The sequence below is a fragment of the Amphiprion ocellaris genome, chromosome 20, assembly GCF_022539595.1.
Source record: "Amphiprion ocellaris isolate individual 3 ecotype Okinawa chromosome 20, ASM2253959v1, whole genome shotgun sequence".
Classification (NCBI taxonomy): domain Eukaryota; kingdom Metazoa; phylum Chordata; class Actinopteri; family Pomacentridae; genus Amphiprion; species Amphiprion ocellaris.
In genome coordinates, this window is record NC_072785.1 from 25090018 (window position 1) to 25113595 (window position 23578).

Sequence of the window (23578 nt, forward strand, 5' to 3'; positions counted from 1 at the left end):
AACAATCACATAACAGTATTGACATGACATAACACATAACACATACGTACACCAATGGAAAAAATACATATATATCACGGTAGTTAAGCTTTATGTTGTTTCAGACAGTTTCTGGCAATGAAGAATTAGGAAAACTGACAAATGAGCTCTTAATTGTTCTAAACATTTCTAAACCAGGACTGCACAGTGACTTGCTGGTTAGCACTGTCGCCTCGCAGCTAGAAGGATCCCTGCTTCATGTCCCGGTCTGGGCTTGGGGTCTTTGTGCATGGAGTTTGCATGTTTTCCCTGTGCATGCGTGGGGTTTTCTCCAGGTTCTCTGACTTCCAAAAACATGCTGAGATTATTTGGTGATTCTAAATTGTCCGTAGGTGTGAATGTGAGTGTGATTGTCTCTATATGTTGTCCTGTGATAGACTGGTGACCTACCCTTGGTGACCCCTTGCCTTCACCTTAAGTCAGCTGGGATAGACTCCAGCCCCATCACGACCCTAATGAGGATTAAGCAGTGTATAGATGATGGATGGATGGATTTCTAAACCACATTGCAATCCTGTTTTTCCTGCTTCTCCCAGGTGATGCAGCATCCGACAGAAGGAGGCCAGGTCCTGCCTCTGTGCAGCAACCAGAAAGACATGCTTGGCAAAGTTGCCGAGATCTGGATCTTCTCGCTGTCCAGTCAGCCCATCGACCACGAGGAGGCGGCGCTGCAGGGAGGACAGAAGATCAAATGCTCCGGTACGCTTTGCTCCTCATTACCCTCCGCATTCTGAGGGCAAAACAGCATGACGGCATCATTATCACCTAATGCGCTCGATGGGCTGAACAGAGCTGGGATCGCAGAGTTCAGGGTGTTTTATTTTCTCTCTTTAATCACGTAGAATGCAATAAAATCCAGGTAGCATACAGCCCCGCATGCTCTGTACATCGTGTATATTTAGAAGCTGGCTGCGTTTCAGATTTAAAAAGGTCATTGAAATATGTATGAGGCGTTTTCTGCTCTCACGCCTTTAACCTGCCTGCTTGTCTCCTGCTTTAGATAACTACTCAGAGGAAGAGTACGAGAGCTTCTCCTCAGAGCAGGAGGCCAGCGATGATGCCGTCCAGGGACAGGTGAGGAAATCACTGAGGCTTTAAAGGGTCATGAGACAGTTTGCTTTAAGTTGTCTTGCTGGTCAATAATTAAAGAACCGGTTCGGAGGAGGAGGATGGAATGAAACATCTGTACTCACACTGCACAGTTTGCAAACTTATTTTTATTACCAGCTAAATAATGCATTGAGGCTGGATTTTGAGGAGGTTTCATCTTCTGCCCTTCGTGTTTTCAGGATCTTGAGGATGACGAGTACGACGTGAGGAAGCCAAAGAAGCAGAGGAGGTCGATTGTAAGGACGCCCTCCATCACCAGAGTAAGAGACGTGATTCAAATCTGAAACAAACTTTTGAACCAACAACGTCTGTGCAGTGTAGCCACTACAGACAGATAAAAAGATGGATGCAGCCCATTGGTTCATGTACTGCTGACTTAAAGCCTCGAATTTGGCCTACATTGTTTTTTAAACCGCACATGACAAGGACGTTTTGCACGCTAATACATAAAAATAAAGTACAACCTAAGATGGCAAACATCCCACTTGGGGATCCATATCTGTACAAGCCATAAAATCTTCAAAAAAGAGTCTACTCTATAATCAGCCTAATAAAAGATATGTTAAAATCATACATTTATGAAGGAAAAATATATGTAACTGTCCAGATACATATATTAAAATTTCAAATCAGATAAAAAAAGCTTTAACTCATAAAAAATGCCACAGAACAAATAGATGTCAATCATAAGGTAGCTCTACCCTAAAACATATGCTTTATTGTCTATTTATCGACTTCTTTTTGCAACCAGTTGCCCTGCCTTAAAACAAACCCTGCTTTATTTTCTATTTTCCTCTAAATGAGATCACAATTTACAAAATTAACATCATGCTGTAATGAAGGAGGCTTGAAACTAGCCGTTGAGTCCATAAACCCTTGAGGAAAATGTTTACTGAGGTAGCAAATCAAGTGAAAAGTTTGGTCATTTTCTCTCATAGACTTCTAGAGAATTAGACTGATTTTTGCAACTAGTCGCGCTGCCTTAAAGCATACCCTGCTTTATTGTCTATTTTCCTCTACATGGGACCGTAACTTACTAAATAAACGTCAGAATGTATTGAAGGAGACTTGAAACTTACAGCAACTCATTAGGAAAATGTTTACTGAGGTAGCAAATCAAGCAAAAAGTTTGGTCATTTTCTCATAAACTTCTATACAATCCGACTTCTTTTTGCAACCAGCCGTGCTGATTTAAAGCATACGCTGATTATCATTTATTGTCTTCCATTTGGCACCATAATTTACAAAATGAACATCATGCTGTATTGGAGGACATATAAAATTAGCAGTTAAAACCATAAATTCATTAGGAAAGTGTTTACTAAGGTAGCAAATCAAGTGAGAAAAACAGTTATTTTCTCATAGATTTCAATGCAATCAGATTAGTTTTTACAGCCAGAGATGCTGCCCCCTGCTGGCAGCTTTAAAACATTTTCACATTGGCTTTTATTTTTCCAACCCAGAGACTACATACATATTTTATATTTATTATATTCTTTGTTTTCCACACAGAGGCCTCTAGTTTCCTTATAGTAAGGTGAGTGTTTAGACGTTTCCTGCTACATCACAGTTACGACTTCAGGAAGCATCGATGCATCTGGACAAGCAATTGTCCCACATGTAACAACCCAATTCTGATGATTAACAAGCTTTAGAAGTGTTGGTAGGTGGATTTTCTGGTGGTCAGAACCAGTCTAGCTGTTTCTCATGTCATCAGTCTTTATGCTAAACTAAGGTACTGTAGCTGTGAGCACCGTATTTAAAACACAGGACAGGAAAATGGTATCAATAATCTCATTTTACTCCCAGCAACAGAGCAAATATGCACTTTTCCAGCAATTCTGAAGTTTTCCTTTAAGATTAAGCTACACTGGGAAACAGAAGCTAGTTTTATTTATATCTCCAGACTGGCGACAGCTGCAGCAAAAGACATTTTTGTTTTCAGGTTGCGATAGCTCAGGAAAACCTTGAATGAATTCCTTGAACTTTTGCACCAATAATCACTTAGACTCAACAATTAACTGATTACATTCCGGTAATCAAAGGTTACTGTGACCTCATGTCACGTTTTTGGCCGTAACTCAAGAATCCATACACGGATAATGGCAACATTTCACATGTATTTCTAAGAGGATAAAATCTCATCACTCTGACACTAGTATTCTAAGAACCTGGACAGACATGGATGTAAATTGAAACTTCTCTGGTTGATGGAGGAAGACAAACCAGTAAAAGTACCAGGCAGTAATTTTAATCCTTTTTGCATGCATTTGAGTGTCATATTTAAGTTTGTTTGTCAGACTTATATAATCTTAACCCTCGTGTCGTCCTGTGAAATTTGAAAATGTGGAAAAAATACATATTTTCACAGTGAAAACTTCCACATTTTCAGTGTTTTTGGGAAATTTTTTAACATTTTTTTGGTGAAAAGAAAATGTTAAAAAAAATATTTCTTTCAGAACGTTCCGAAAAAAATCTACTATCTATTTTTTCTGAATGTTCTTAAAGAAAATATTTGAACTTTTACTGATATATATGGAATCACTTTAGATATTTGTAGGATTTCTTTGGAAGATTTTTATTCACTTTTTGAAAATATTTACAAATTTAATTTTTTTTATGTTTTAAATTTTTATTTTTTGCCAAATTTGGGGATTTTTTTAAAAATAAAACTTTCAAGGGAAACTTAAGGAATTTTCTTCCTGAAGATTTTGCAAATGTTTATAAATTTGGGGAATTTTTTGCTGAATTTTTAGATTTTTTTCAGACAAGGAAACAATATTTTTTGGTGCCGTAAATGAGGACAACAGGAGGGTTAAACTAACACAACCTTGATATCTGATCATAATAATGTTCATATTTAAAATAACACAGTGACGGCTTGTCTTGTTAAGATCATTATTAAGATCCTTTCTTGATTTTCCAACACTGTTCTGAACAATAGAAAGTAAATATCCACCTAATTCTGTTGAAGCTTTGCTGCTGCATTACAGAGCAAAATAAGACTTTGTTGTTTTATGTTTTTATTGTGATACTGTTTGGTTTAAGCAAACAGTTATTTTGCACTGTAGTGACTTGGGATTCTTCTGCACTTGTTCCTACCTGAAGCAAAGATTCCACAGAACAAGAAGATGCTGGATGCAGAAGCAGAGAAATGAAAAAAGCTCCAGGCATCTACAGACTTTGCATCAAATTTATGATCTAAGCTTTCACTCAGCTTTTATTCTGAGCATGAAAAACATAGAATATTCATAGTTGAAGCACATAATATTCATTCAGGCACTGCAGAGCATCTCATTTAGTTAATCCTGTGCTTAATAAGGAAAATGATCACCTTTAGATGAGCCTAAATAGGACAGTTCATGGAAGATATGAAGACTTAGTGAGCCCAAGCAGAAGATGAAACCCAGAAAGCAGATGAGGCATGATGTTGCTTGATTATTGATTTACATGAGCGCAAGCTGCAAAATCGATACCCATCCAACCCTGCAAATGTATCTACTGCTGGTAAAACGACTAAAATGGAGGCGCAGCAGCAGCGGCAGCGGCACCAGCACCAGTTCTCTGAGTATTGGATTGCTCAGAGCGCTGTAGTAAATCAGAAGTAGATCACAAACTGACTTGTGCTTGTGTGTTTATTCTCCTGTGCTTTAGCAGCAGAACTTTAAGCAGCGAGTCGTGGCTCTTCTGAAGCGCTTCAGAGTTTCAGACGAGGTGAGTGCTCCTTCCTTCTGCTGCTCTGGGACTTTCTCTTGGTGTCTTTAACCCTCCTGTTGTCCTCATTTACGGCCACCAAAAATATTGTTTACTTGTCTGAAAAAAATCCAAAAGTTATGCAAAAAAAAAATTCCCCAAATTTCTGAAAATTTGCAAAACCTTCAGGAAGAAAATTCCAATAATTACTTAAAAGTTTTCCCTGAAAGTTTGATTTAAAAAAAAAAAATCCCCCAAATTTGGCAAGAAAATTCTTGTAAATATTTTTAAAAATGAGTAAAAATCTTCCAAAAAAATCATAAAAATATCTAAAGTGATTACATATATATCAGTATAAAACTTCTAATATTTTTGTTAAGAACATTCACAAAAAAAATCAACCAAAATCCAGCGAAATTCGCTGGATTTTGGTTCATTTTTTTTTGTGAATGTTCTTAAAGAAACATTTTTAACATTTCTTTTTTTCCCACCAGTAGATGTTCAAAAATTTCCCAAAAATGTTAAAAATGTAGACATCAGAAATTTCACTGTGAAAATACATTTTTTCCACATTTTCAAACTTTAAAACGGGTCAATTTGACCTGCAGGACGACACGAGGGTTAAGCTGTGGAGCCACCAGAGACGTGATTTTGCGTTCCTGTGCAGGTTCTGGACTCGGAGCAGGATCCTGCGGAGCCGCCTCCAGAGGTGGAGGAGGAGGATCTGGATCTGGACAGCGTGGAGTTCGAGAACCCCAGCGACAGCGGCCCGGAGCTGGACGACGACGACAGCGTCCTCAGCACACCAAAACCCAAACTCAAGTGAGCGGCTACGATTGTGTGCAGCATTATTTGGTGGTACAGAAGTTATATGAGTGGCTCAACATGTTTTCACCCCGTAAACTTCCCCTTTTCTCCCACTGCATCGATAAACATCCACACACTTGGTATTGCGAGATTCAGGCGTCAAATCAACATCAATTTCCTTTTATTTGTTCTATATTATGCACAAGAGCAGCATAAACCCACATACACACAGTCAGAATGAACACTTTGAGTCAAATCTTTCAGTATTTTCATGGTGAAAGGTTCAAGATTGCAGATGCGATATGAATTATTTATACTTATTTATAAAAAATAGATTTTTATTTGAGGCAGATAGAAATCTTCAATTTTCTCTGACTTCAAAGGCCCCCTGCTGTGTTTCCGTATCAACTCCAGCTTTTCTGACACTTTCATGAGAAACTTTAGTTTTTTATTTTTTTTCCTGGCCAGACTTCATTCTTGAGCCTAAGTTGCAGCCTCTTTAATTTTGGTGTTTTTGCTTCAAAATAAGAGGTTTTCCTGGTGGTTAGAAGCTATAGCATTCTACCACTTGGGCAAAGTTTGACATAAATGATAATTAATGAGGTGAATTTGGTCAATATTTGGCACAAATATGCAGCATTTTGTAATTTTATTGCTTAAAAACAAAAAAACAGATCAAGGCTCAAGGGGTTAATTTTTTGCAGGTGAGGAAACACTGAAGCAGTAATTTGATAATGATAAAATAACATTATTAAAACAAATAAACTTTGGCATCGCACTTCATTAAAGTTGGAGAACCTGCAAGATGATGATCAAAATCAATAAACCAAGGCCACAAGTTATTCTGACTTTTAACATTAGTTGAAATAGAAAATATTTTAGCCTTAAGCTCCAAATTCAGATGTTAAAAAATGTCTCCAAAACCCAAAGAAAACATTATGCACCTGCTTTTCTCATAGTGTTCCCTATGAATGTCATTACAACTGGTCTAAAATTGAGCAAACATGAGTTATAACTAAAAATAAGTTTATTTTGAAGAATTAAAAGGGACAGAAACATGTACATAATCAAGTTCCTGCTGGGATTAGCCTGCCTAAAGGTTCATCACAATACTAAACAAACATTTACATGGGAAATAAATTGATTTAATACACTGAGAAAGCTAATGCAGGGCACTAAAACATCGTCCTACTATATATGCGATGAGTAGCACCACATAATACTTAAAATTCAACACAGTGCCATGCAGCTTTGACGCAGCAATTTGTGGTTGAGGAGCCCCAACCAAGTATTGAGTGTATAAATGAGCATATTTTTCTGACATTGGATGCTTTTTTGATTGATTTTAGCAAATATTCCAATATTTTGAGATACTGTATTTCAGATTTTCATGCGCTATAAGATATAATTATCAAAATAAAAATACAGAAATTGCTTTAAATATTTCACCTTACATGTAATGAGTCTAGAATATTTAAATGTATAATTTCTTGGATAACTGATGGAAAATATTCAACAATATTCAGATGTTTTGAGATGCACTAATATGAGGTTACAAAAGTAGTGGGTCTGATTTCAAAACAACTTGGACAACAATCTCAACAAAACATTTAAAAAAACAAAGAATTTATCATTGACAGTCAGCTCCTCCTCTCTGGTCCTCTTGGCTTTTTAAAGATACTTAAAAAACAACCTGCCTGCAGAGATGCTCAGCGCCTTTTATCATAGTTGAGAGTGTACTGACATACTGTATTACAGCAGAGTGTGCAAACTGTACACAGTAAAACTCTCCAGAGAGTCTTAAACTCATTCCAGAAAGTAATTGGACTCTACTTGCCCACACTGGAAGACATTTTCAGGTCACAGTGCAGCTCTGAAGGAAAACCTCACCGCTGTCATCACCTCTTCACTCTGTGGCTGTCTGGAAGGCTTTACAGAGCCTCCAGAGCTCACACTTTCTGGTTAAAATACAGTAATAAACGCTGCCCCACTGCTGTCACCACCTCAGCATCATCAGGACAGTTCACGTCACAGGACAAACTGTTTCATATTCCATGCAAACATCTCACTATGTGCAACATTTATACCTAAAATTGTGCATATAACCACAAATCCACTGGCTTTTGATGATGATTTTATTGTTGTTTTATCATTTATGTGGACAGATGTATATGTGGAGCTTCAAATGTGTTGTTTTTAGGTACTGCAAAGCAAATTTTGTTGTACAAATAGTTCTGAGCAAAAGTTTCCATACACTTGTAAAGACCTTGTATATCATTGAGTTTCCCATGACTCCTATAACTCTGAATTTTGATGGAATCACTGAATCTCATGCATCATTGTCACAATTAAACAATTTTGTGTTTTGGCTCTTTCATAGATTTATTAAAGGTCTTCTGGAAATATGACAAAAATCTGTTGGGTCAAAATCTGGTGATTCTTGGTTGACTCTTAACCTTCCTGAGCAACTGTCTCTCAGCAGCAGATGATAGTCTGTGTTTTCTTACTGATCATTGCAGTCACCCAACTGTACCATGAACATTACAGTTTCAAACTATTATTTGCACAGATAATTGTTCAAGTCAATGATTTGCTTCTTCAAATCTTTGCTGAGTTGCTCAGACTTTCCCACTGTAGTGTTTGTTGCCTAATGAGTGTCTCAGATGGGCCTATTTAAATAGGCTCAGAGGAGTCAGCAGCTATAGTCGACTGTAATCACTCACGGGAAGTTAAGAGGATATGAAGCTAGGAAAATTTAACGAGCAAAGCTTTCTACATCATCAAAATTGATAATTCAAGTTTCTGTCTGTATATTTTGACCAGGCAGTTTCCAGAAGACCTCTAATAAACCAAAGAACCAAAACACGTGATTGTTTTTTGTGACAAATATTCATGACAGTACTCAAGACCACCATGATATACATGGTCTTTACAAATGTATGGTAACTTATCTAATGTATCTAAATGCTGGATCCAAATCCTATAAAATGCTAATAAAGCTAAAAAATGGCGGTGGATTGTAGTGCATCTTTAATGAACAGTATTTTGGCCCAGAGGAGACTCCCAGTCCCTCAACGTCAGCAGGCTTGTTAAGATGACGCAAGTTTGTTTTCTTTAATTCAGCCCAGACTCACTTTCTTGTGTTTCAGGCCATATTTCGAGGGTCTCTCTCTGTCCAGCTCTCAAACGGAGATCGGCAGCATCCACAGCAGCCGGAGCCACAGGGAGCCTCCCAGCCCGGTGAGACCTCGGATACTCTGGAAATCTGACATAGCATCAGTGTTCTGTCTTAGAAATCGACTCATTTCAAACCTGCTTTTTGTACATTCATTGAAACAATCTGGGTTCATAATAATATCACAATAAACTGTACTGACAGCCAATAAGTGAATCCACTGGAGCATACAGGTCTTAACTGTCCTTCTCAGGGCCTCATTGACCTAAAAATCCATCTTCCTTGCTCAGATTTTCCCATCAGTCTGCAGGTTTCAGTTTGTTTGTGAAGCTGCAGGATGTAGAAGAATCCATCACGCGATGCTGAGTCTAACATTTCTCTACTTTCGGTGAAATTAAACTTCCTGGAAACCTGTTTGTTATTCTTCCCACCACCTCTTTCCAGATTGACCCAGATAAAACCAAGTGTGGCGGCGGCAAGTTTCCAGATGACGGCGTGTCTGATAACGTCTCCTTTGTGAGTATGCAGCCTCCCGAGATCAATAACCGGCATCAGTGTTATTATACAGATTAATTAGCACCTCTAGGCCTTTAACAAGGCAGCAATTACACTCTGTGTTTCTGTTTGACACCCACGCACACACCCATCAGACAACAGCTCCTCCAGACATTTAAGATGTGAAAAAAAAAAATATTGTTTTGATGGGAAAAATGCACAAACACATCTGTCAGCTGTTAACTCATAAACGTTGTTGCTGTTTTGCTCTGGTTGTGTTTTTCCCTCAGGAGCAGCCAGAGGCGGTGACTCCGACCACAGAGCTGGAGATGGACAACATGGACACGTTTCTGGAGAGGCTGCCGCCGAGTGGAAAGATGACCAAGACCGAGTCCCTCATCATTTCATTCAACAGGTAAATACGCACAATTTAGACTTAATTCACCTCTAGAGACCACAGTTTAGAGCAAACATCATTCTGTATGACAGAAATTCCCTGGAATAATCACTCTGAGGCAGATTCTTCTGAAAGCAGTGGTTCATTTCCAGCTCTTCTCTCACTTCATGTGTTGTTTTTGTCCTCAGGCAGGAACCGAAGCTGGCAGGGAGGCGAGGAAGGAGCACGTCGCTGAAGGAGCGCCAACCCAGCAGGCCTCAGAACGAGAGAGCCAACAGCCTGGACAACGAGCGCTCTCTGGACACACGGTGCCACCTGCAGGTAGGAGGACGGAGCTGCAGGAAGAACCACAAAACAACTGGGTTTCTGACTGTTTACAGCTGTTAAATAGGTTTAATTAACACAAACATACCAGTTAATGTGAAAAGAAATGTCACTCATATTTTAGACTGTAAGGTAACTTATGTGTTTCCACTTCAACAGAGGAATAATATATTAAAAACATATGAGATTTGTGTCATTTTCTGCATGATTTTCTTTTAAATTATTAGTGTAATTAGCTGTGGTACCTTGCAGTAACAGTATGACTAAGACAAATACATTTCTAGTTGGTTATATTTCTGGGAGATCCATGGGTTCCCATTCATTGTATTTGAGCAGGAAAATAGGGTGAAGCGAAACATAAAAAGAACATTTTATGGTCAAAATTCAACAACACCATCCCTTATTGTAACCCAAAGTTTCCTTGTTTGACTTTCTTAGATCCCCAGAAAGACAGTTTACGACCAGCTAAACCACATCCTGGTGTCTGATAACCATCTTCCTGACAGCATCATCCTCATCAACACGTCAGACTGGCAGGGCCAGGTAAGAAACAGACTGAGGACACACTTATTTATGTCATTTACTGAATTTTGAATGATTTTTGGATGTTTAACCTCACTTTGTTGGCTTATTTGGGTTGTGTAGTGTGTAAATATGGCTGGTTTTCATTGTTTAAAAAGATTTTGACAGGATGAAGGTCCAAACTAATTGCTAGTAATTTAAAACAACGAAGGTCTTAAATAGTTTTTCATGCTTGTCATAAATGGTGACATTGGTGTCTTAACTCCAGTTGATCACTTTTTATTTGGTTAAATCATCCATCAGTTTTCTACCATGCATCTAGATCCAGATGATGATTATATTAGTGTTGATTATTATTATGCACAGATGAGAATTACTGACAAAAATCTGAGGCAAATATCAATAAATTCATGTATCTAATAAATGATTGTAACTCTATCTTGGCTTTCCTTCATTCTTTGACCAGTGTGACCATAAAAAGGGTTTTAAATTACTCTCTGAGCCTATTACACAGCTCCATCAGGCCTTAAATTTAATTTGGTGCACCCTGCAGAAACTCTGAATCACCGGAAATGACTCACAGTCTGCAGATATTTCCTCATGCTTGCCTGTAAAAAGCTGCACAGACTCTGGGAAGTTTAGCAGACATAAAAATTTTACAATGCCTAAAGGATCTGTTTGTAATGAAGTCACTCAATGTTCTTTTTGTTCCTTCGCTCTCAGTATCTGTCCGATATGCTGCAGAACCACCATCTGCCGGTGGTCTGCACCTGCACCACGGCCGACATCCAGGCTGCGTTCAACACCATCGTCTCCCGCATACAGAGATTGTGAGTCCGACAACAAATGTGTGTCACACCTGAAAGCACACAACTCCGGGCTGATGCAGTGTGTTGTGGTGTGAAGTCAGCAGCTGTTCTTTCTTTTTTAGTTGCAACTGTAACTCCCAGACACCGATTCCCATAAAGATCGCGGTGGCTGGAGCTCAGCATTACCTCAGCGCCGTTCTGAGGCTCTTTGTGGACCATCTTTCCCATAAGACCCCAGACTGGCTCGGCTACATGAGGTTCCTCATCATCCCTCTAGGTCCGTGACCAATGTGATGTTGTTTTTGATTTAAATGTGTTATATCCCTCGTGTCGTCCTGCGGGTCAAATTGACCCGTTTTAAAGCTTGAAAATGTGGGGGAAAAAAAAGATTTTCAAAGTGAAAATATCCACATTTTTAAATTTTTGTGGGAAATTTTTGAACAGTTTTTGGTGGAAGAAAAGAATTTAAAAAAAAAAAAAGTTTAAGAACATTCGGAAAAAATTTTTTTCCCGAATGTGCTTAAAGAAAATATTAGAAGTTTTACTGATAAATATGTAATCACTTTAGTTATTATTTTTTGGAAGATTTTTATAAATTTTTTGAAAATATTTGCAATTTTTATTTTTTAAATTTTTATTTCTTGCCAAATTTGGGTTTTTGTTTTTGTTTTTTTTTTTTTAAAAAAAAAAAACTTTTAAGGCAAACTTTTAAGGAATTTTTTGAATTTTCTTCCTGAAGATTTTACAATTTTTCATAAATTTGGGAGATTTTTTTTTGTTGAATTTTAGGATTTTTTTTCGGAGAAAGGAACAATATTTTTTGGTGCCCGTAAATGAAGACAACAGGAGGGATATTTGGACTTATGGTTGCATGTGTGTTATTTTTTCATATTAGTTGTATTATTATGGCAATGAAATTGATTTAAATGATACATTATGCACATTTAAAGCCCCATTTGTCTAATTGTCAATGTCAATTTTTGATTTCATTTAGGTGCACATCCCGTCTCCAAATATCTCGGCACTATTGACTATCGATACAACAATTTGTTCCAAGATGCTGCCTGGAGAGATTTGTTCCACAAACCAGAGGCTCCTGTTATTGGTGAGCTGTTTTGATGCCCTTTTATTCATAATTTAACCCTCTGAACCCCTAAATCCGCTGACGAGTGTCAAAGACATGCTGTATTTTTTTTTCAAAAATCACCAAAGTTACATCATTTATCTGAGCCATAAATGATAGAAATGGAAAGAACTGTCAATTTTTCAACATTCTTGCCTCAAACTTAAGTTTAAAATGTTGCTTTTTAATCAAAATCATGTTCTTCTACATCTGTATTTTTAAAAATTTGCCAAACATTAATGGTTTGTGTCAGATCCTGCAAAAAACAACAACAAAACCAACCAAGACGCCATTAGTGACTCAGCTGCAACCAGAAAGCCCATGGCTGACATTCAGTGTCGTTTCGGCTGAACTGCAGGCAGTGTTTATACAGAACATATAGGAGATAAGTATGGAAACAAGTTAGACCAATAGAGAGCAAAATTACTCATATTTGATCCATAAAATAAAAGTAGCATTGTTGAAAAAATGTTATACAAAGGAACAAGTTGTTGGAAGATACACTCAGCATGACCAAATATATTTTTATAGCTGATGTGCAGAGTAGAGTGAAAGATGCCTGGTTAGTAGAAGTTTTAAATATGTAAATAGTTAAATATCTTTAATATGAAAAGGCACCAACACCCATTGGCAGTACATGTCGATTCCAGTTTTGTTCATATTTTCAAAATGAATAATTAAAGAAATTAATTTCAACTTTTTTATATGATTTACGGCATTGTAACCATGCTTTGCTGCACAGAAGACATCTTATAGTTCTCTCTGCTTCTAATGATGGTTGTTGTGTTTCCATAGAGGTGCAGGACTTTATATCGCAGTGAAAAATGAGCCCACAGTGAGTAAAAATGTTGACAAGCAGAGTGGCAAAGGGCCGCCATGAGGAAGTCTTCTGTGGCGGTTAATGCCTCCCAGCCAGAGCTGTTCATACAAGAGCACAGAGGTTTCCAGTGGTTAAAAGGGCTTTTAGACAACATCTACAACTGTGAAAACTGGTTGTTTTTGCTGCAAAGTTCCAGAATTTCTTTTCTAGATTTCACATGAAAACATGAAAACTAGATTTCATATGCTGCTGATTGTATATTTACATATTTAGCACTAATCGGCTCTTCTCTTCCTGTGCAGCCCAGGAGAACCCAGACGTCGTGTCGAGGGTAACTCAGTACATGGTTGGAGCTAACGGAGCTCACCAGCTGCCCATCGCAGAGGCCATGCTAACCTACAAACAGAAGAGGTAGCTTTGTTTCTCTGGATTTCACCTTCATTTAGTAACAGACACAAGAGAATTTCCTACAAGTAGTTATCTCAGACACACAAAGAACTGAAACGTGATTTTGGTATCTATAAAGAAAAAGGCCGCGACCCTAGTGAGGGTTAAGCGGTGTATAGATAATGGATGGATAAAGAAAAAGGGTTTAGTTTGGTCTCAGTGTTTCCTCTAACAAATGCTGCTAATGCAGAGCTTTCAGCAGATTTTCAAAAGGGGATTGAAATGTTGTGCAAAAGATAAATCTGCCAACAGTACACTTTTAATTTTGTACATTTTTGGACTTTATTTACAAATGTAGACAATTATACATGCCAGTAGTAGTACATATGAGGTGCCCAGTAATACAGCAAATTAAACACACGTAAGATAGATAAATAGTGTATTGTAACAAGACTTAGACCCAATGCAGTGGGAATAAACTAAAGTAGTTCAATAAGAAGGAAATTGGATTCAATAAAGTTTGGCCTAAGTATAATTTTTTTCCCTTCATGCAAAGAAAAAGTAGAGTAAAACTGTAAATATCAACATTAAGCTCATTAGCATCTTATGATCTCAACCCCACCCCCATCGTTTTTTTGTAAAAAATAAAGACAAATTTTATTGATCCCTCAATAAAATTCACGTTATAGCAGCTAGATACAGATAAGGCAGAAAGACGCACAAGAATTACAAACAGTACAATAAGGCTAAAAAAATAAAGATATAATAATAACAAAGATCTCAGAGAAACAATACACCAGGCATGATGGATCTACGTATGGATACGTACATTATGACATAGTGGAATTTACATATGGATACGTTTGATATGGTGAGTTTACAGTTACACATATCTATATGTATATACAGGCATGGAATGGAATTTATGGAATTTTTAGGAGCTCAGTAATGAAATGAGCATAAATAAATGCAACTCTCTCACTTTGAAAATGATTGGATGGATCCTGCTGCTGTCTGATGCTGCAGATATTTAATAAACTTAGAAGAAATAGTCCTAAACAACTGGAAGCAACAAACTGATACTGCAGGTGTTTAATAGACTTAGAGGAAACAGTCCTTAATAACTGGAAGCAACAAATTGATACTGCAGATATTTAATAAACCCAGAGGAAATAGAACTAAACAACTGGAAGCAACAAACTAAACTTAAGCTCTTGTTCATATTTCCTCCAAACTCTGGTTACATTAGTAGTTAGTCTCACTCATCTGAGCTGTAGACTTAGTTTTGATCTCAAGACAAGGCAAAGTTTCATATTTAATGACATCTGAGTTTGTAATAGACATGAAATTGTATGGAAAAGTGATCGAAAAAGATGTTTTGTAATGTTTTAGGATCAATATTGATGCTGAAATGTGGATAAAAGCCTCCCCAAATTGCTGAACTCAATTCAAAGAAGTGTAACCTGTATGTGCTAATATGTTAAAGCAATGAGATGCAGTACTTTTATAGATAACTGGTGAAGGTGATCATTCTGAGAAAAAAACCGACACATTCAGACCTTTTCTTTCTGCCAGAATAGAAATATCTCCTCTAAAGATGTACAATGTAGACATTAAAATGAATAAAATACACTCACATTGCTGCTACAATATCATCTCAGCAGCTTCTCTGCTTTAATACCAACCTTGTTAGCACTAAACAGGTTGTAGAAAGACTGGATTTTAGTACAAATCAGCAATCACAATTAGAAAAAGAGCTGCGTTATTATGTGAAATAAAGATCAACTGTTACATTTTCATTTCAACCCCCTTTTGAAGTAAACTGAGGTTAAAGTTTCACTAATGTGGAGCTTGTGTGTCGGTGTGGGAGTCTGTCTTCTAAGCATCACTGTCTTTCCATCACTGTGTGTGTGAATAACATGTTTTTACCCTTTTGTTGTATGTTTTCTTTCTTTGAAGGAAAAAGAGCTTTCATTTTGATTTTGCAGTAAGGTATTGTGGTCGATTGAGTTCTCATGTAGCCTTGTGATTCATGCGCTTCTCTGTGTGTCGTTGCCGTTTCCCCTCTTGAACCTTCTCGGTCTCTGATGGATCCTGACGCTTTAACAGCTGCTTTTAAACTGTTTTTCTGCATCAGACCAAGTTTTCAATCAGAAATGAACCTTTTTATATCAGCAAAGCAGTGTTGGGACCCCATAAAGACATTTGCTTTGTCATTTTTGTTGAAAAGAAATTGTGGTTATTGCAAACAATTTCCTCAGTAACTGGAAAAGGAGAAAGTTCAAGTGATTGAAAAGCAGTTTTCTGTAAAAGCTGTTCATTCAGGGTCATGCAGTTCATGTCTGGCAGCATTTTTACCTCTCAAATGCAAAATCAGCTTAATATGTAAAGTCAGTCAAGTAAATTTATATAATAAATAATGTTACTGGATCTTAACATTTATCTTTAAATTAGTCATCTAATTTCTATAATTAATAATATTGTAGAGTGTTAACTGTAATATTTGAATTAATCAAAAATTTTTATATAATAGATATTATTGAAGGGTCTAGACCATAGTATTTGAATTAGACAGGTTTTAAATAATATTGTAGGGTCTTAAATTTTACATTTAAATTAGTCAAATTAATGTGTATAATTATAATATTGTATGGTTTTAGTCCTAACACTTAAATTAGGTAAATTTATATCATAATAACATTGTAAGTTCTTAAACTTAATAAAGAGAATAACCAGCTAAATTTGTATCACTAATAATATGTATGATCTTAATCTTAGTATTTATTTTAGTCAGGTAAATTTTTGTAATTAATAATACTGTAAATTTTTAATTAATTAAGTAAATGTATAAAATAAATAATTTAGTATGGTCTTCAAAATAATATTTAAATTAGCCAGATTAATTCATACAATTACTAGCTTATTCTAATATTCAAATTAGTCAGCTAAATTTGTATAATTAATGATATTATAAGATCTTCAATTTAATGTTTGAATTAATCTGGTAAATTTGTATAGCTAATGATATTGTAGAATATTAAATCTAACAATTAAATTAGTGACGTTTATTTGTGTACTTTATGAAATTGTGCAATCAAAATCATAAATATTTAAATTAGTCAGATAAACATATGTAATAAATACTTTGTAGGGTCTTCAATTTAATATATAAGTTAGTTTCGTAAATGTGTATTATTAACAATGTATGATTTTGACCTTAATATTTAAAAAAATGTTAGGTACATTTGAAACATTATTTTTATTTTGCTATTGGAAAGCACTTTAGCTCAACTGCTGATGACTTGACTAAAACCACAAATTGTCATTTTTAAACTTCTGTTTTCGTGCAGGTTATACTATTGGCAAATTTAACCATCCTTTTAAGCAAATTAATCTTTCATACTCGACATTTGTGCTGCATATGACCAACAAAAAGAAGCAATTCTCAGTTTTGACTCAGTTCATCATCAAAGAAAACATGCTGTTAAAGTGACAGGAGACCAAATCCAACCAGTTCAGTCTTTTTTTGTTTCTTCCTTCCTGCTGTTTCTCTTCATGAGCTCCTCCTTGTGCTTCTGGCCATCCATGTCTGTCTGTTATTTGTCCTGTTACATGTAGAAAACTTCATAATGATGCCTTCTTCCTCAATTAACATATTTAGGTTACATGTTTGGTTGAATCTGGTTGAATTTAGATGTATGATGATGCTACTTGGCCTGTGTTATTATGATATACTGCACGTCTATAAGCATGTTTTAAAGCTAATGTGGCAGACATTTTGATAGAGGTTACTAATTTAGTAAAATATCATTAATTACTAAATATGTTTTCAAGTAGGTTCCTGACAAAGTGGATGTAATGTGGTTTTAATTATGTGAAAAGGAGAACAGGAAGACTAGAAATGTCCTTGAAAGAAAATCTCAACAAACACAAGCAGATATTCATTCATTATGTAAAACTGTATTCTCCGTATTTGCAACTCTGAGCTCCCCTGCAGCCATATTTTATCTTTGAATAATTGTCTGTGTACTGACTCAAAGACTCTCGAGGTTACTCCTGCAAATAATTGGAATTAATTAGCTGAAAGCGAACTAATTCAACACTGTCTCTATTTTGCTCAGAAAATTGTTAGGAAGATATTTAGAGGTTATGAACCCTTATGAACCCTTAAATTGTTCAAAATAACTTCAAAACTGTTCAGAAACAGAAACAGAAAATCGACAAGAAAAGGTGTATTAACCCTCTGAACCCCCAAACCTCCTGACTTATTTAAAAGTCAACCATGAAATCATTTATGAGGACCAGAAACCGTAAAAACCGACAGAATTGACAGATTTTGAACTTTCCGACGGCCCTTGAACTACTCATTTGTGCCATTCTGTTGGAAAATTAAGCGTAAAACTGTAATATTTCATCAAAATGACTTTATTCTACATATCTTATTTTAAAAAATCACCAAAAATGAACTATTTACTCTAACCAGATTCTGTAAGAAACGAAAAACTATGAGCGTCTTGGCCTAATTCTAACCATGACTGACTGAGCTTTAACCAACAGTCATGTGACAAAAATTTTCAGCTGAACTTCAGGCAGTGTTCACATGGAGCAGAGAGGAAACAAGTGTTTACATTTTTTTTAAAAATATATGTCATAAAATATCTATAGCATGAAGAATCGCTGATTTTTTGCTTTTTTTATAGTAATAATACATTGCAGAGAAGATTTCTTGAGTTATTTTGCAGAGAAGACTTCTTTGAGTTCTTTATTTTAAAATTTGCCAAAAAATAAATTCTTTGCTATAACCAGATTCTGTAAAAAACTAAAAATTCTGCACACCTCGGCGCAAATCTTAATTCATTACTGACTCAGCTATGACCAACGGTCACATGGCAAAAATTAAAGGACAGGATGTGACAGGAGCAAATAATGCCCAGAAACTGCTTGGGGTTCAAAGGATTAATGTAAAAAAGTAGAATATAGAGATGCATTTTCATAGTATTATTCAGTAAAAATGTCAGCTCAAACAAAGTTTTCAAATAATAAAGGAATGCAAATATTAATAATGACATTTTTACATCCACTATGATGTGCAACAACGTAAACATTAACAAGAAAATCAGACTGGAATTAGTTTTAACTGAGTCTGAAACATGCATGTCCATAATTCAACTGTCCATTTACATGGGTCGACATGCATGTGCAACTTTTAACTAATTACATCACAACATTTAATCCAATCCGTGTATGATGGAATGACGTTAACTCATCCAGACCAACGTAACATTGCTCACATACCAGACAGACATCTGGCTTTTCTCTCTCTGGCTGTTCTGAAGCTGACTCCAGATTGTGTTGTGTTGGGAAATCAAACTGTGACCTTCTGCAGACTGTCTTCTCTCTTTTATCTCCCCCCTCCTCTGTAGTCTCTCTGTTTCTTCCCTGGGGGGGCGATGGCAGGTTTCTTCAAGGCAAGAGCAACAACCTCTCACATCATCAAACGTCTTTTACATTTAGATCTAGAGCTCCATTCAGGCTATTTTTCCGGGCGTTGCCGGGAAAATAGTTCACACTGTAGAAGGCTTGTTGAGTGTAGCGATGCACCACCGCTAACAGGTCGTGCATGGAACCGAAGAGGTTTTAGGTTCTAGGTTGGTGCTCTTCCTTCTCGTCTGTAGTTGTAGTTGTTCCTCCTGATGGGTTTGCTGCCTCCTGAATGCTCTCCTGACTCTGTGTCGGTGGGTCCAGAGTGTGTTAAACGACTTGTTCCGGGCCACGAATCGGCCAGTAGCTTGCATGTTTTGCTCTCTTGCTTCTCCAGTTACAATCAGAAGGGTGACGTGAATCTGTCTTAGTGCAGGTTGCAGCATGTGCAGCTGGGCTTTGCATACTTTCTATGCAAAGGAAGACTTTTCCAGATGTGAAAATCATCAACAGTCAACATGTAGAAGCAACTAATCAGTAGATACCAGTGTTAGTAACTGTAATCTTTAGACTGTAATCTGAATGATCTTCTATTTCCCACAGCCGCCTCTCTTTACAATCAGTTAGATTTTCCATCTGTAGAAGTCCTCATTTCTCTAATTTTTATGTTTACTTGTTACCTGAACTCTCTTTTGGGCTCTCCCACAGCCCCGACGAGGATTCCTGTCAGAAATTCATCCCTTTCATTGGAGTAAGTAGAAGTATTTCCCTTAATATTCACTGTACTTTGGTTGATTCTTTTAGGATTTATGTGGCAGTTTAAGTTGTAAACTTTTCCCTCCTCTTTTGATTCTTCAGATGGTGAAAGTTGGCATTGTGGAGCAAACATCTGCAACATCAGGTAAACTACTGTTTGGACCTTTTATGGATATTTAACATTAAAAGAAACACACAAGTGCCTCAGTAGAATGTTTAAGTGAATGTTCCACTTGTCAGGTACTTATAATGCAGTCCTGAGATCCCTTACCCAACCATTCACACTGTGAGCCATGTGAGTTAGGGGTTAGAATAAATACCCAGATTTCCCCATCAGTCAGTTAGAAGAAGCATCTTAGGTGAATGTGAAACATTCTCAAGAACCAGAAAGAGAAGTCCAGATGACAAAGAATAGATACAAACAAGAAAAGGCACGAATAGTCAACTCCCAAAATTTCAATAAATTGAAATTACAGGGTTGAAAACATTGCAATATTCGTTGTATGTAATATGTAATGTACAATTAAGCCCAAAATTACTCATGTATATGCCAGATTTGGATTTATAGTGAATTATAATTTGACCAGTGGCTTTCTTCTGGCTGGAAATGTCATTAACATTTAACACATAAGACCCAGATATTAAAACATTGTCTTTACGTTGATAGTTACAAATTCAAAATATCTCTGTGTTGTGTTTTCTTTTGTTCCTTTGTGTGATTAAATAGGCTGTATTCTCTCAAAAAAAGTCTCATTTTGGACATGATGTTTTCAGTTAAAATAATGATGATGAAAATTAATCATAAACACTATGTCTTTAAGATAGATGAGATAAAAGATTTTTAATCCTGAGGGAATTCTTGTCTTCTCATCTTTTGTCACTTGCATATGTCAGTTCCAGCCAGAAGAAAGCCATTGATCAAATAATAGTCCACAATGAATCGAAATGTGGCACAGGTCCTAATAATTTGGGGCTTAACTGTATATATACCTTCATTTTTGAAAACATTTACATTTTGCAAGAAATACAATAAATATTTGAACTGTCCAGTCACTGCTGAGTGAAAGGTAAAAGCTGATAATGGTTAATAATGTTCTCCACTACCTTTGATAACCTTCAAGGTTATGTTAAGATTTAGAATAAATCATGAATCTGTTAAAAAGTGCTGCATGTTTGAATTGTTTGTCATTGAAAAGAAGTTTTTTTTGGGTCCAGAGGTGGCAGAAATTGTTGCCAGATTGCAGTGATAATAATGAGCCAGATTTGGACATCAGTTAAGTTCATAGTACAGAAGCTTGACGTGGAGAAAACCTGAAATGAACAGAGGAAAATCCAAACTGCTGATGATGTTGCACATACTGAAGAACGTGTTTATTCCCAGTTGTTTCATTAATACCTCGTTTCCTTCCTCAGGAGACTCTGATGATGCAGCTCCTCTCAGCTCCTCCTTGTTGTCCTCCACACCTCCACAAGTATCTCCTGCTCTGAAGGAGGCGTCGCCAACACCGCCCTCCTCCCCCTCCGTCAACACCAGCTTCTGTGCTTACAGGTAACATTTGCCTCATCAGCCTTTTGTTTATTTTGTTTTGCTTGTGTTCCTGTAAAATACACTGATGTGTATGCAGCCTCTATGTTTGAACATGAAATTAGAACATATTTTGGTTTATGCCAAGAAAATTGTTATAAAAAGTGCATAGAATTTTGTGCAATTCTTTTGAGAAGTCAAAGCTTTTATGTTAGGAAACATCGATTTAGATTGTTCCTTTACACAATCTGACATTTCTCAAATGTTCCATATAATCTCTCCAGACCAAGCTAAATGCATGATAATCTGAAGTATGAAACAGTTGAAATAATAAAAATAATGCTAGATTTTTCTTTGAGGTAGTAAAAATAATGCATTTATATACAACTGATACATTTGCTTTGATTTATATTGTACAATAGGAAATTAGTTAATGAGGTGAAAGCTGTTTTTTTCGCTTTATTTTGACTTTAAACAATTACAGTGAAAAATTTTGTGTATTTGCTTCGTTTCATTTGAAAAAAAAAGTGAAATGTTGACAACCCAGAATACACAACAAAAGTACATTTTACAAAAGTGGAAAATTGTTAATTAACGTTAAATAAGTAAATAAGACTGAAAAGGAAGCCAATGCTTATTATGCTGACATGTGTAAACAGAATATTTAAGATAAATAAATCAATAAATAACAGTAAAATGTTAAAAAAAAAGACAAAACTATGTACATCTACACAAAGTACAATGTGAGACTACATTCTTGTGCTTATATAGAACATTATCTTTTAATATTTTCTTCTTATTAAGGACTGTTTTGCACCCCCCCCTCCATAAATTCAGCTATTTAACAGAAATACATCTCTTTTCCATATTTGTTCTGCCTCAAGTGTTTTAAACTTCATTATTTTTGAGGCTCATAATCAATTTCTTTCATTTGAAAGATGTTTTTTGTTGGAGTTTTTTAGTTACACTGCTGTTTTGTGCACATAACCTTACGTTTGGTTTTTATTTAATTATTGCAGCAGTTTTCTGAACTCTGGTGTTTTGTCCCTTCAGTTCTGGCGGCCAGGCGGAGCTGATGGGGCTGCAGGTGGACTACTGGGTGGCTCCGACGGAAAGGAAGAAAGACGTGGAGAAGCGGGACTCCTCCTCCAAAAACACTCTGAAGTGCAATTTCCGCTCGCTGCAGGTCAGCCGGCTGCCACTGGGGGGCGCTGAGCCGAGCCCTCAACCCACCATGTCCATGACTGTGGTGACCAAGGAGAAGAATAAGAAGGGTACGCTATGTAGTATTTTCTCGTCACGATGAAGAAGGTTCCTTTAAACGCCTTTAAACAGAAAAAACGTTAAAGAATCACATCCATTCTTTTACAATCTGGCCTCAAACGCTGCACAAAAACAGGCCAAATGTCATCACACTTTAATCCACGCAGACCCAAGCGATTCTGAATCCCTCATTTGCTCACAGTGTGAATGTCTGTTGTTCCCTTCTGCCAGTCATGTTCCTGCCAAAAAAGAGCAAAGACAAGGAGGTGGAGTCCAAGAGTCAAGTGATTGAGGGCATCAGCCGCCTCATCTGCACTGCCAAGCACCAGCAGACCATGCTGAGAGGTAATTTCCAGCACAGACCTCCTGCCCTGGTTTGCTCTTCCTTTTTAGACATCCTCACAAGGATTGCAATGTTTTTTTATTCTGTAAACATGTCAGTAGTAGTTGACTCTTGCTAAAAATAAGAAAAAACTGCTTTCATCTTGAACAAATGCTGATTAAATATTCATATATTGGTGCCTGTAGCAGAGAGTGCAGTCATTCATAGTTAAAATACAGTCATCCTAACAAAGCTTGTTTAATTTTTGATGAATCCTGGAAATAGTGTTTTTCAGTGGTGCAGATGCTAAAAATATACCACATAAGAGCCTAAGAGATAGAAAAATCTGTTATTTTTCTGCATTAGAAATTCTTTTTATATCAATATCTCTACATTGAGCCTCTCATTTGTTTCTAACTAACTGTGTGAACAGTTAGCCAATTATACTGTTACCTTTGATTGTACTGTAGTTGGTTTTGTTTAGGGATGTCCGATATTGGCTTTTTTGCCAATAGCCGATATATCGATATTGTCCAACTCTCAATTTCCGATTCCGATATCAACCGATACCAATATATGTGGGCCATAAC

General features: G+C 36.6%; 1 protein-coding gene across 5 annotated transcripts in view; it reads left to right on the forward strand.

The window, feature by feature from the left end:
* pacs2 (phosphofurin acidic cluster sorting protein 2) overlaps positions 1–23578 on the forward strand; it is a 93431-nt gene that overhangs the window by 65587 nt on the left and 4266 nt on the right. The window contains exons 5-25 of one of the 5 annotated variants that reach the window (XM_035955605.2): positions 576–738; positions 1040–1113; positions 1329–1409; positions 4807–4863; positions 5510–5664; positions 8799–8889; positions 9269–9340; positions 9610–9734; positions 9905–10037; positions 10479–10583; positions 11286–11392; positions 11494–11648; positions 12366–12476; positions 13617–13725; positions 15661–15693; positions 19125–19169; positions 19831–19873; positions 19981–20023; positions 21292–21427; positions 22457–22677; positions 22898–23011. In XM_035955605.2, the coding sequence (XP_035811498.2) occupies positions 576–738; positions 1040–1113; positions 1329–1409; positions 4807–4863; positions 5510–5664; positions 8799–8889; positions 9269–9340; positions 9610–9734; positions 9905–10037; positions 10479–10583; positions 11286–11392; positions 11494–11648; positions 12366–12476; positions 13617–13725; positions 15661–15693; positions 19125–19169; positions 19831–19873; positions 19981–20023; positions 21292–21427; positions 22457–22677; positions 22898–23011 (2173 nt within the window). Of the gene's footprint in view, positions 1–575; positions 739–1039; positions 1114–1328; positions 1410–4803; positions 4864–5509; positions 5665–8798; positions 8890–9268; positions 9341–9609; positions 9735–9904; positions 10038–10478; positions 10584–11285; positions 11393–11493; positions 11649–12365; positions 12477–13616; positions 13726–15660; positions 15694–19124; positions 19170–19830; positions 19874–19980; positions 20024–21291; positions 21428–22456; positions 22678–22897; positions 23012–23578 lie in introns of all 5 variants that reach the window. The other 4 variants (XM_035955604.2, XM_055005771.1, XM_023286674.3 and 1 more) reach the window with 4 other exon arrangements.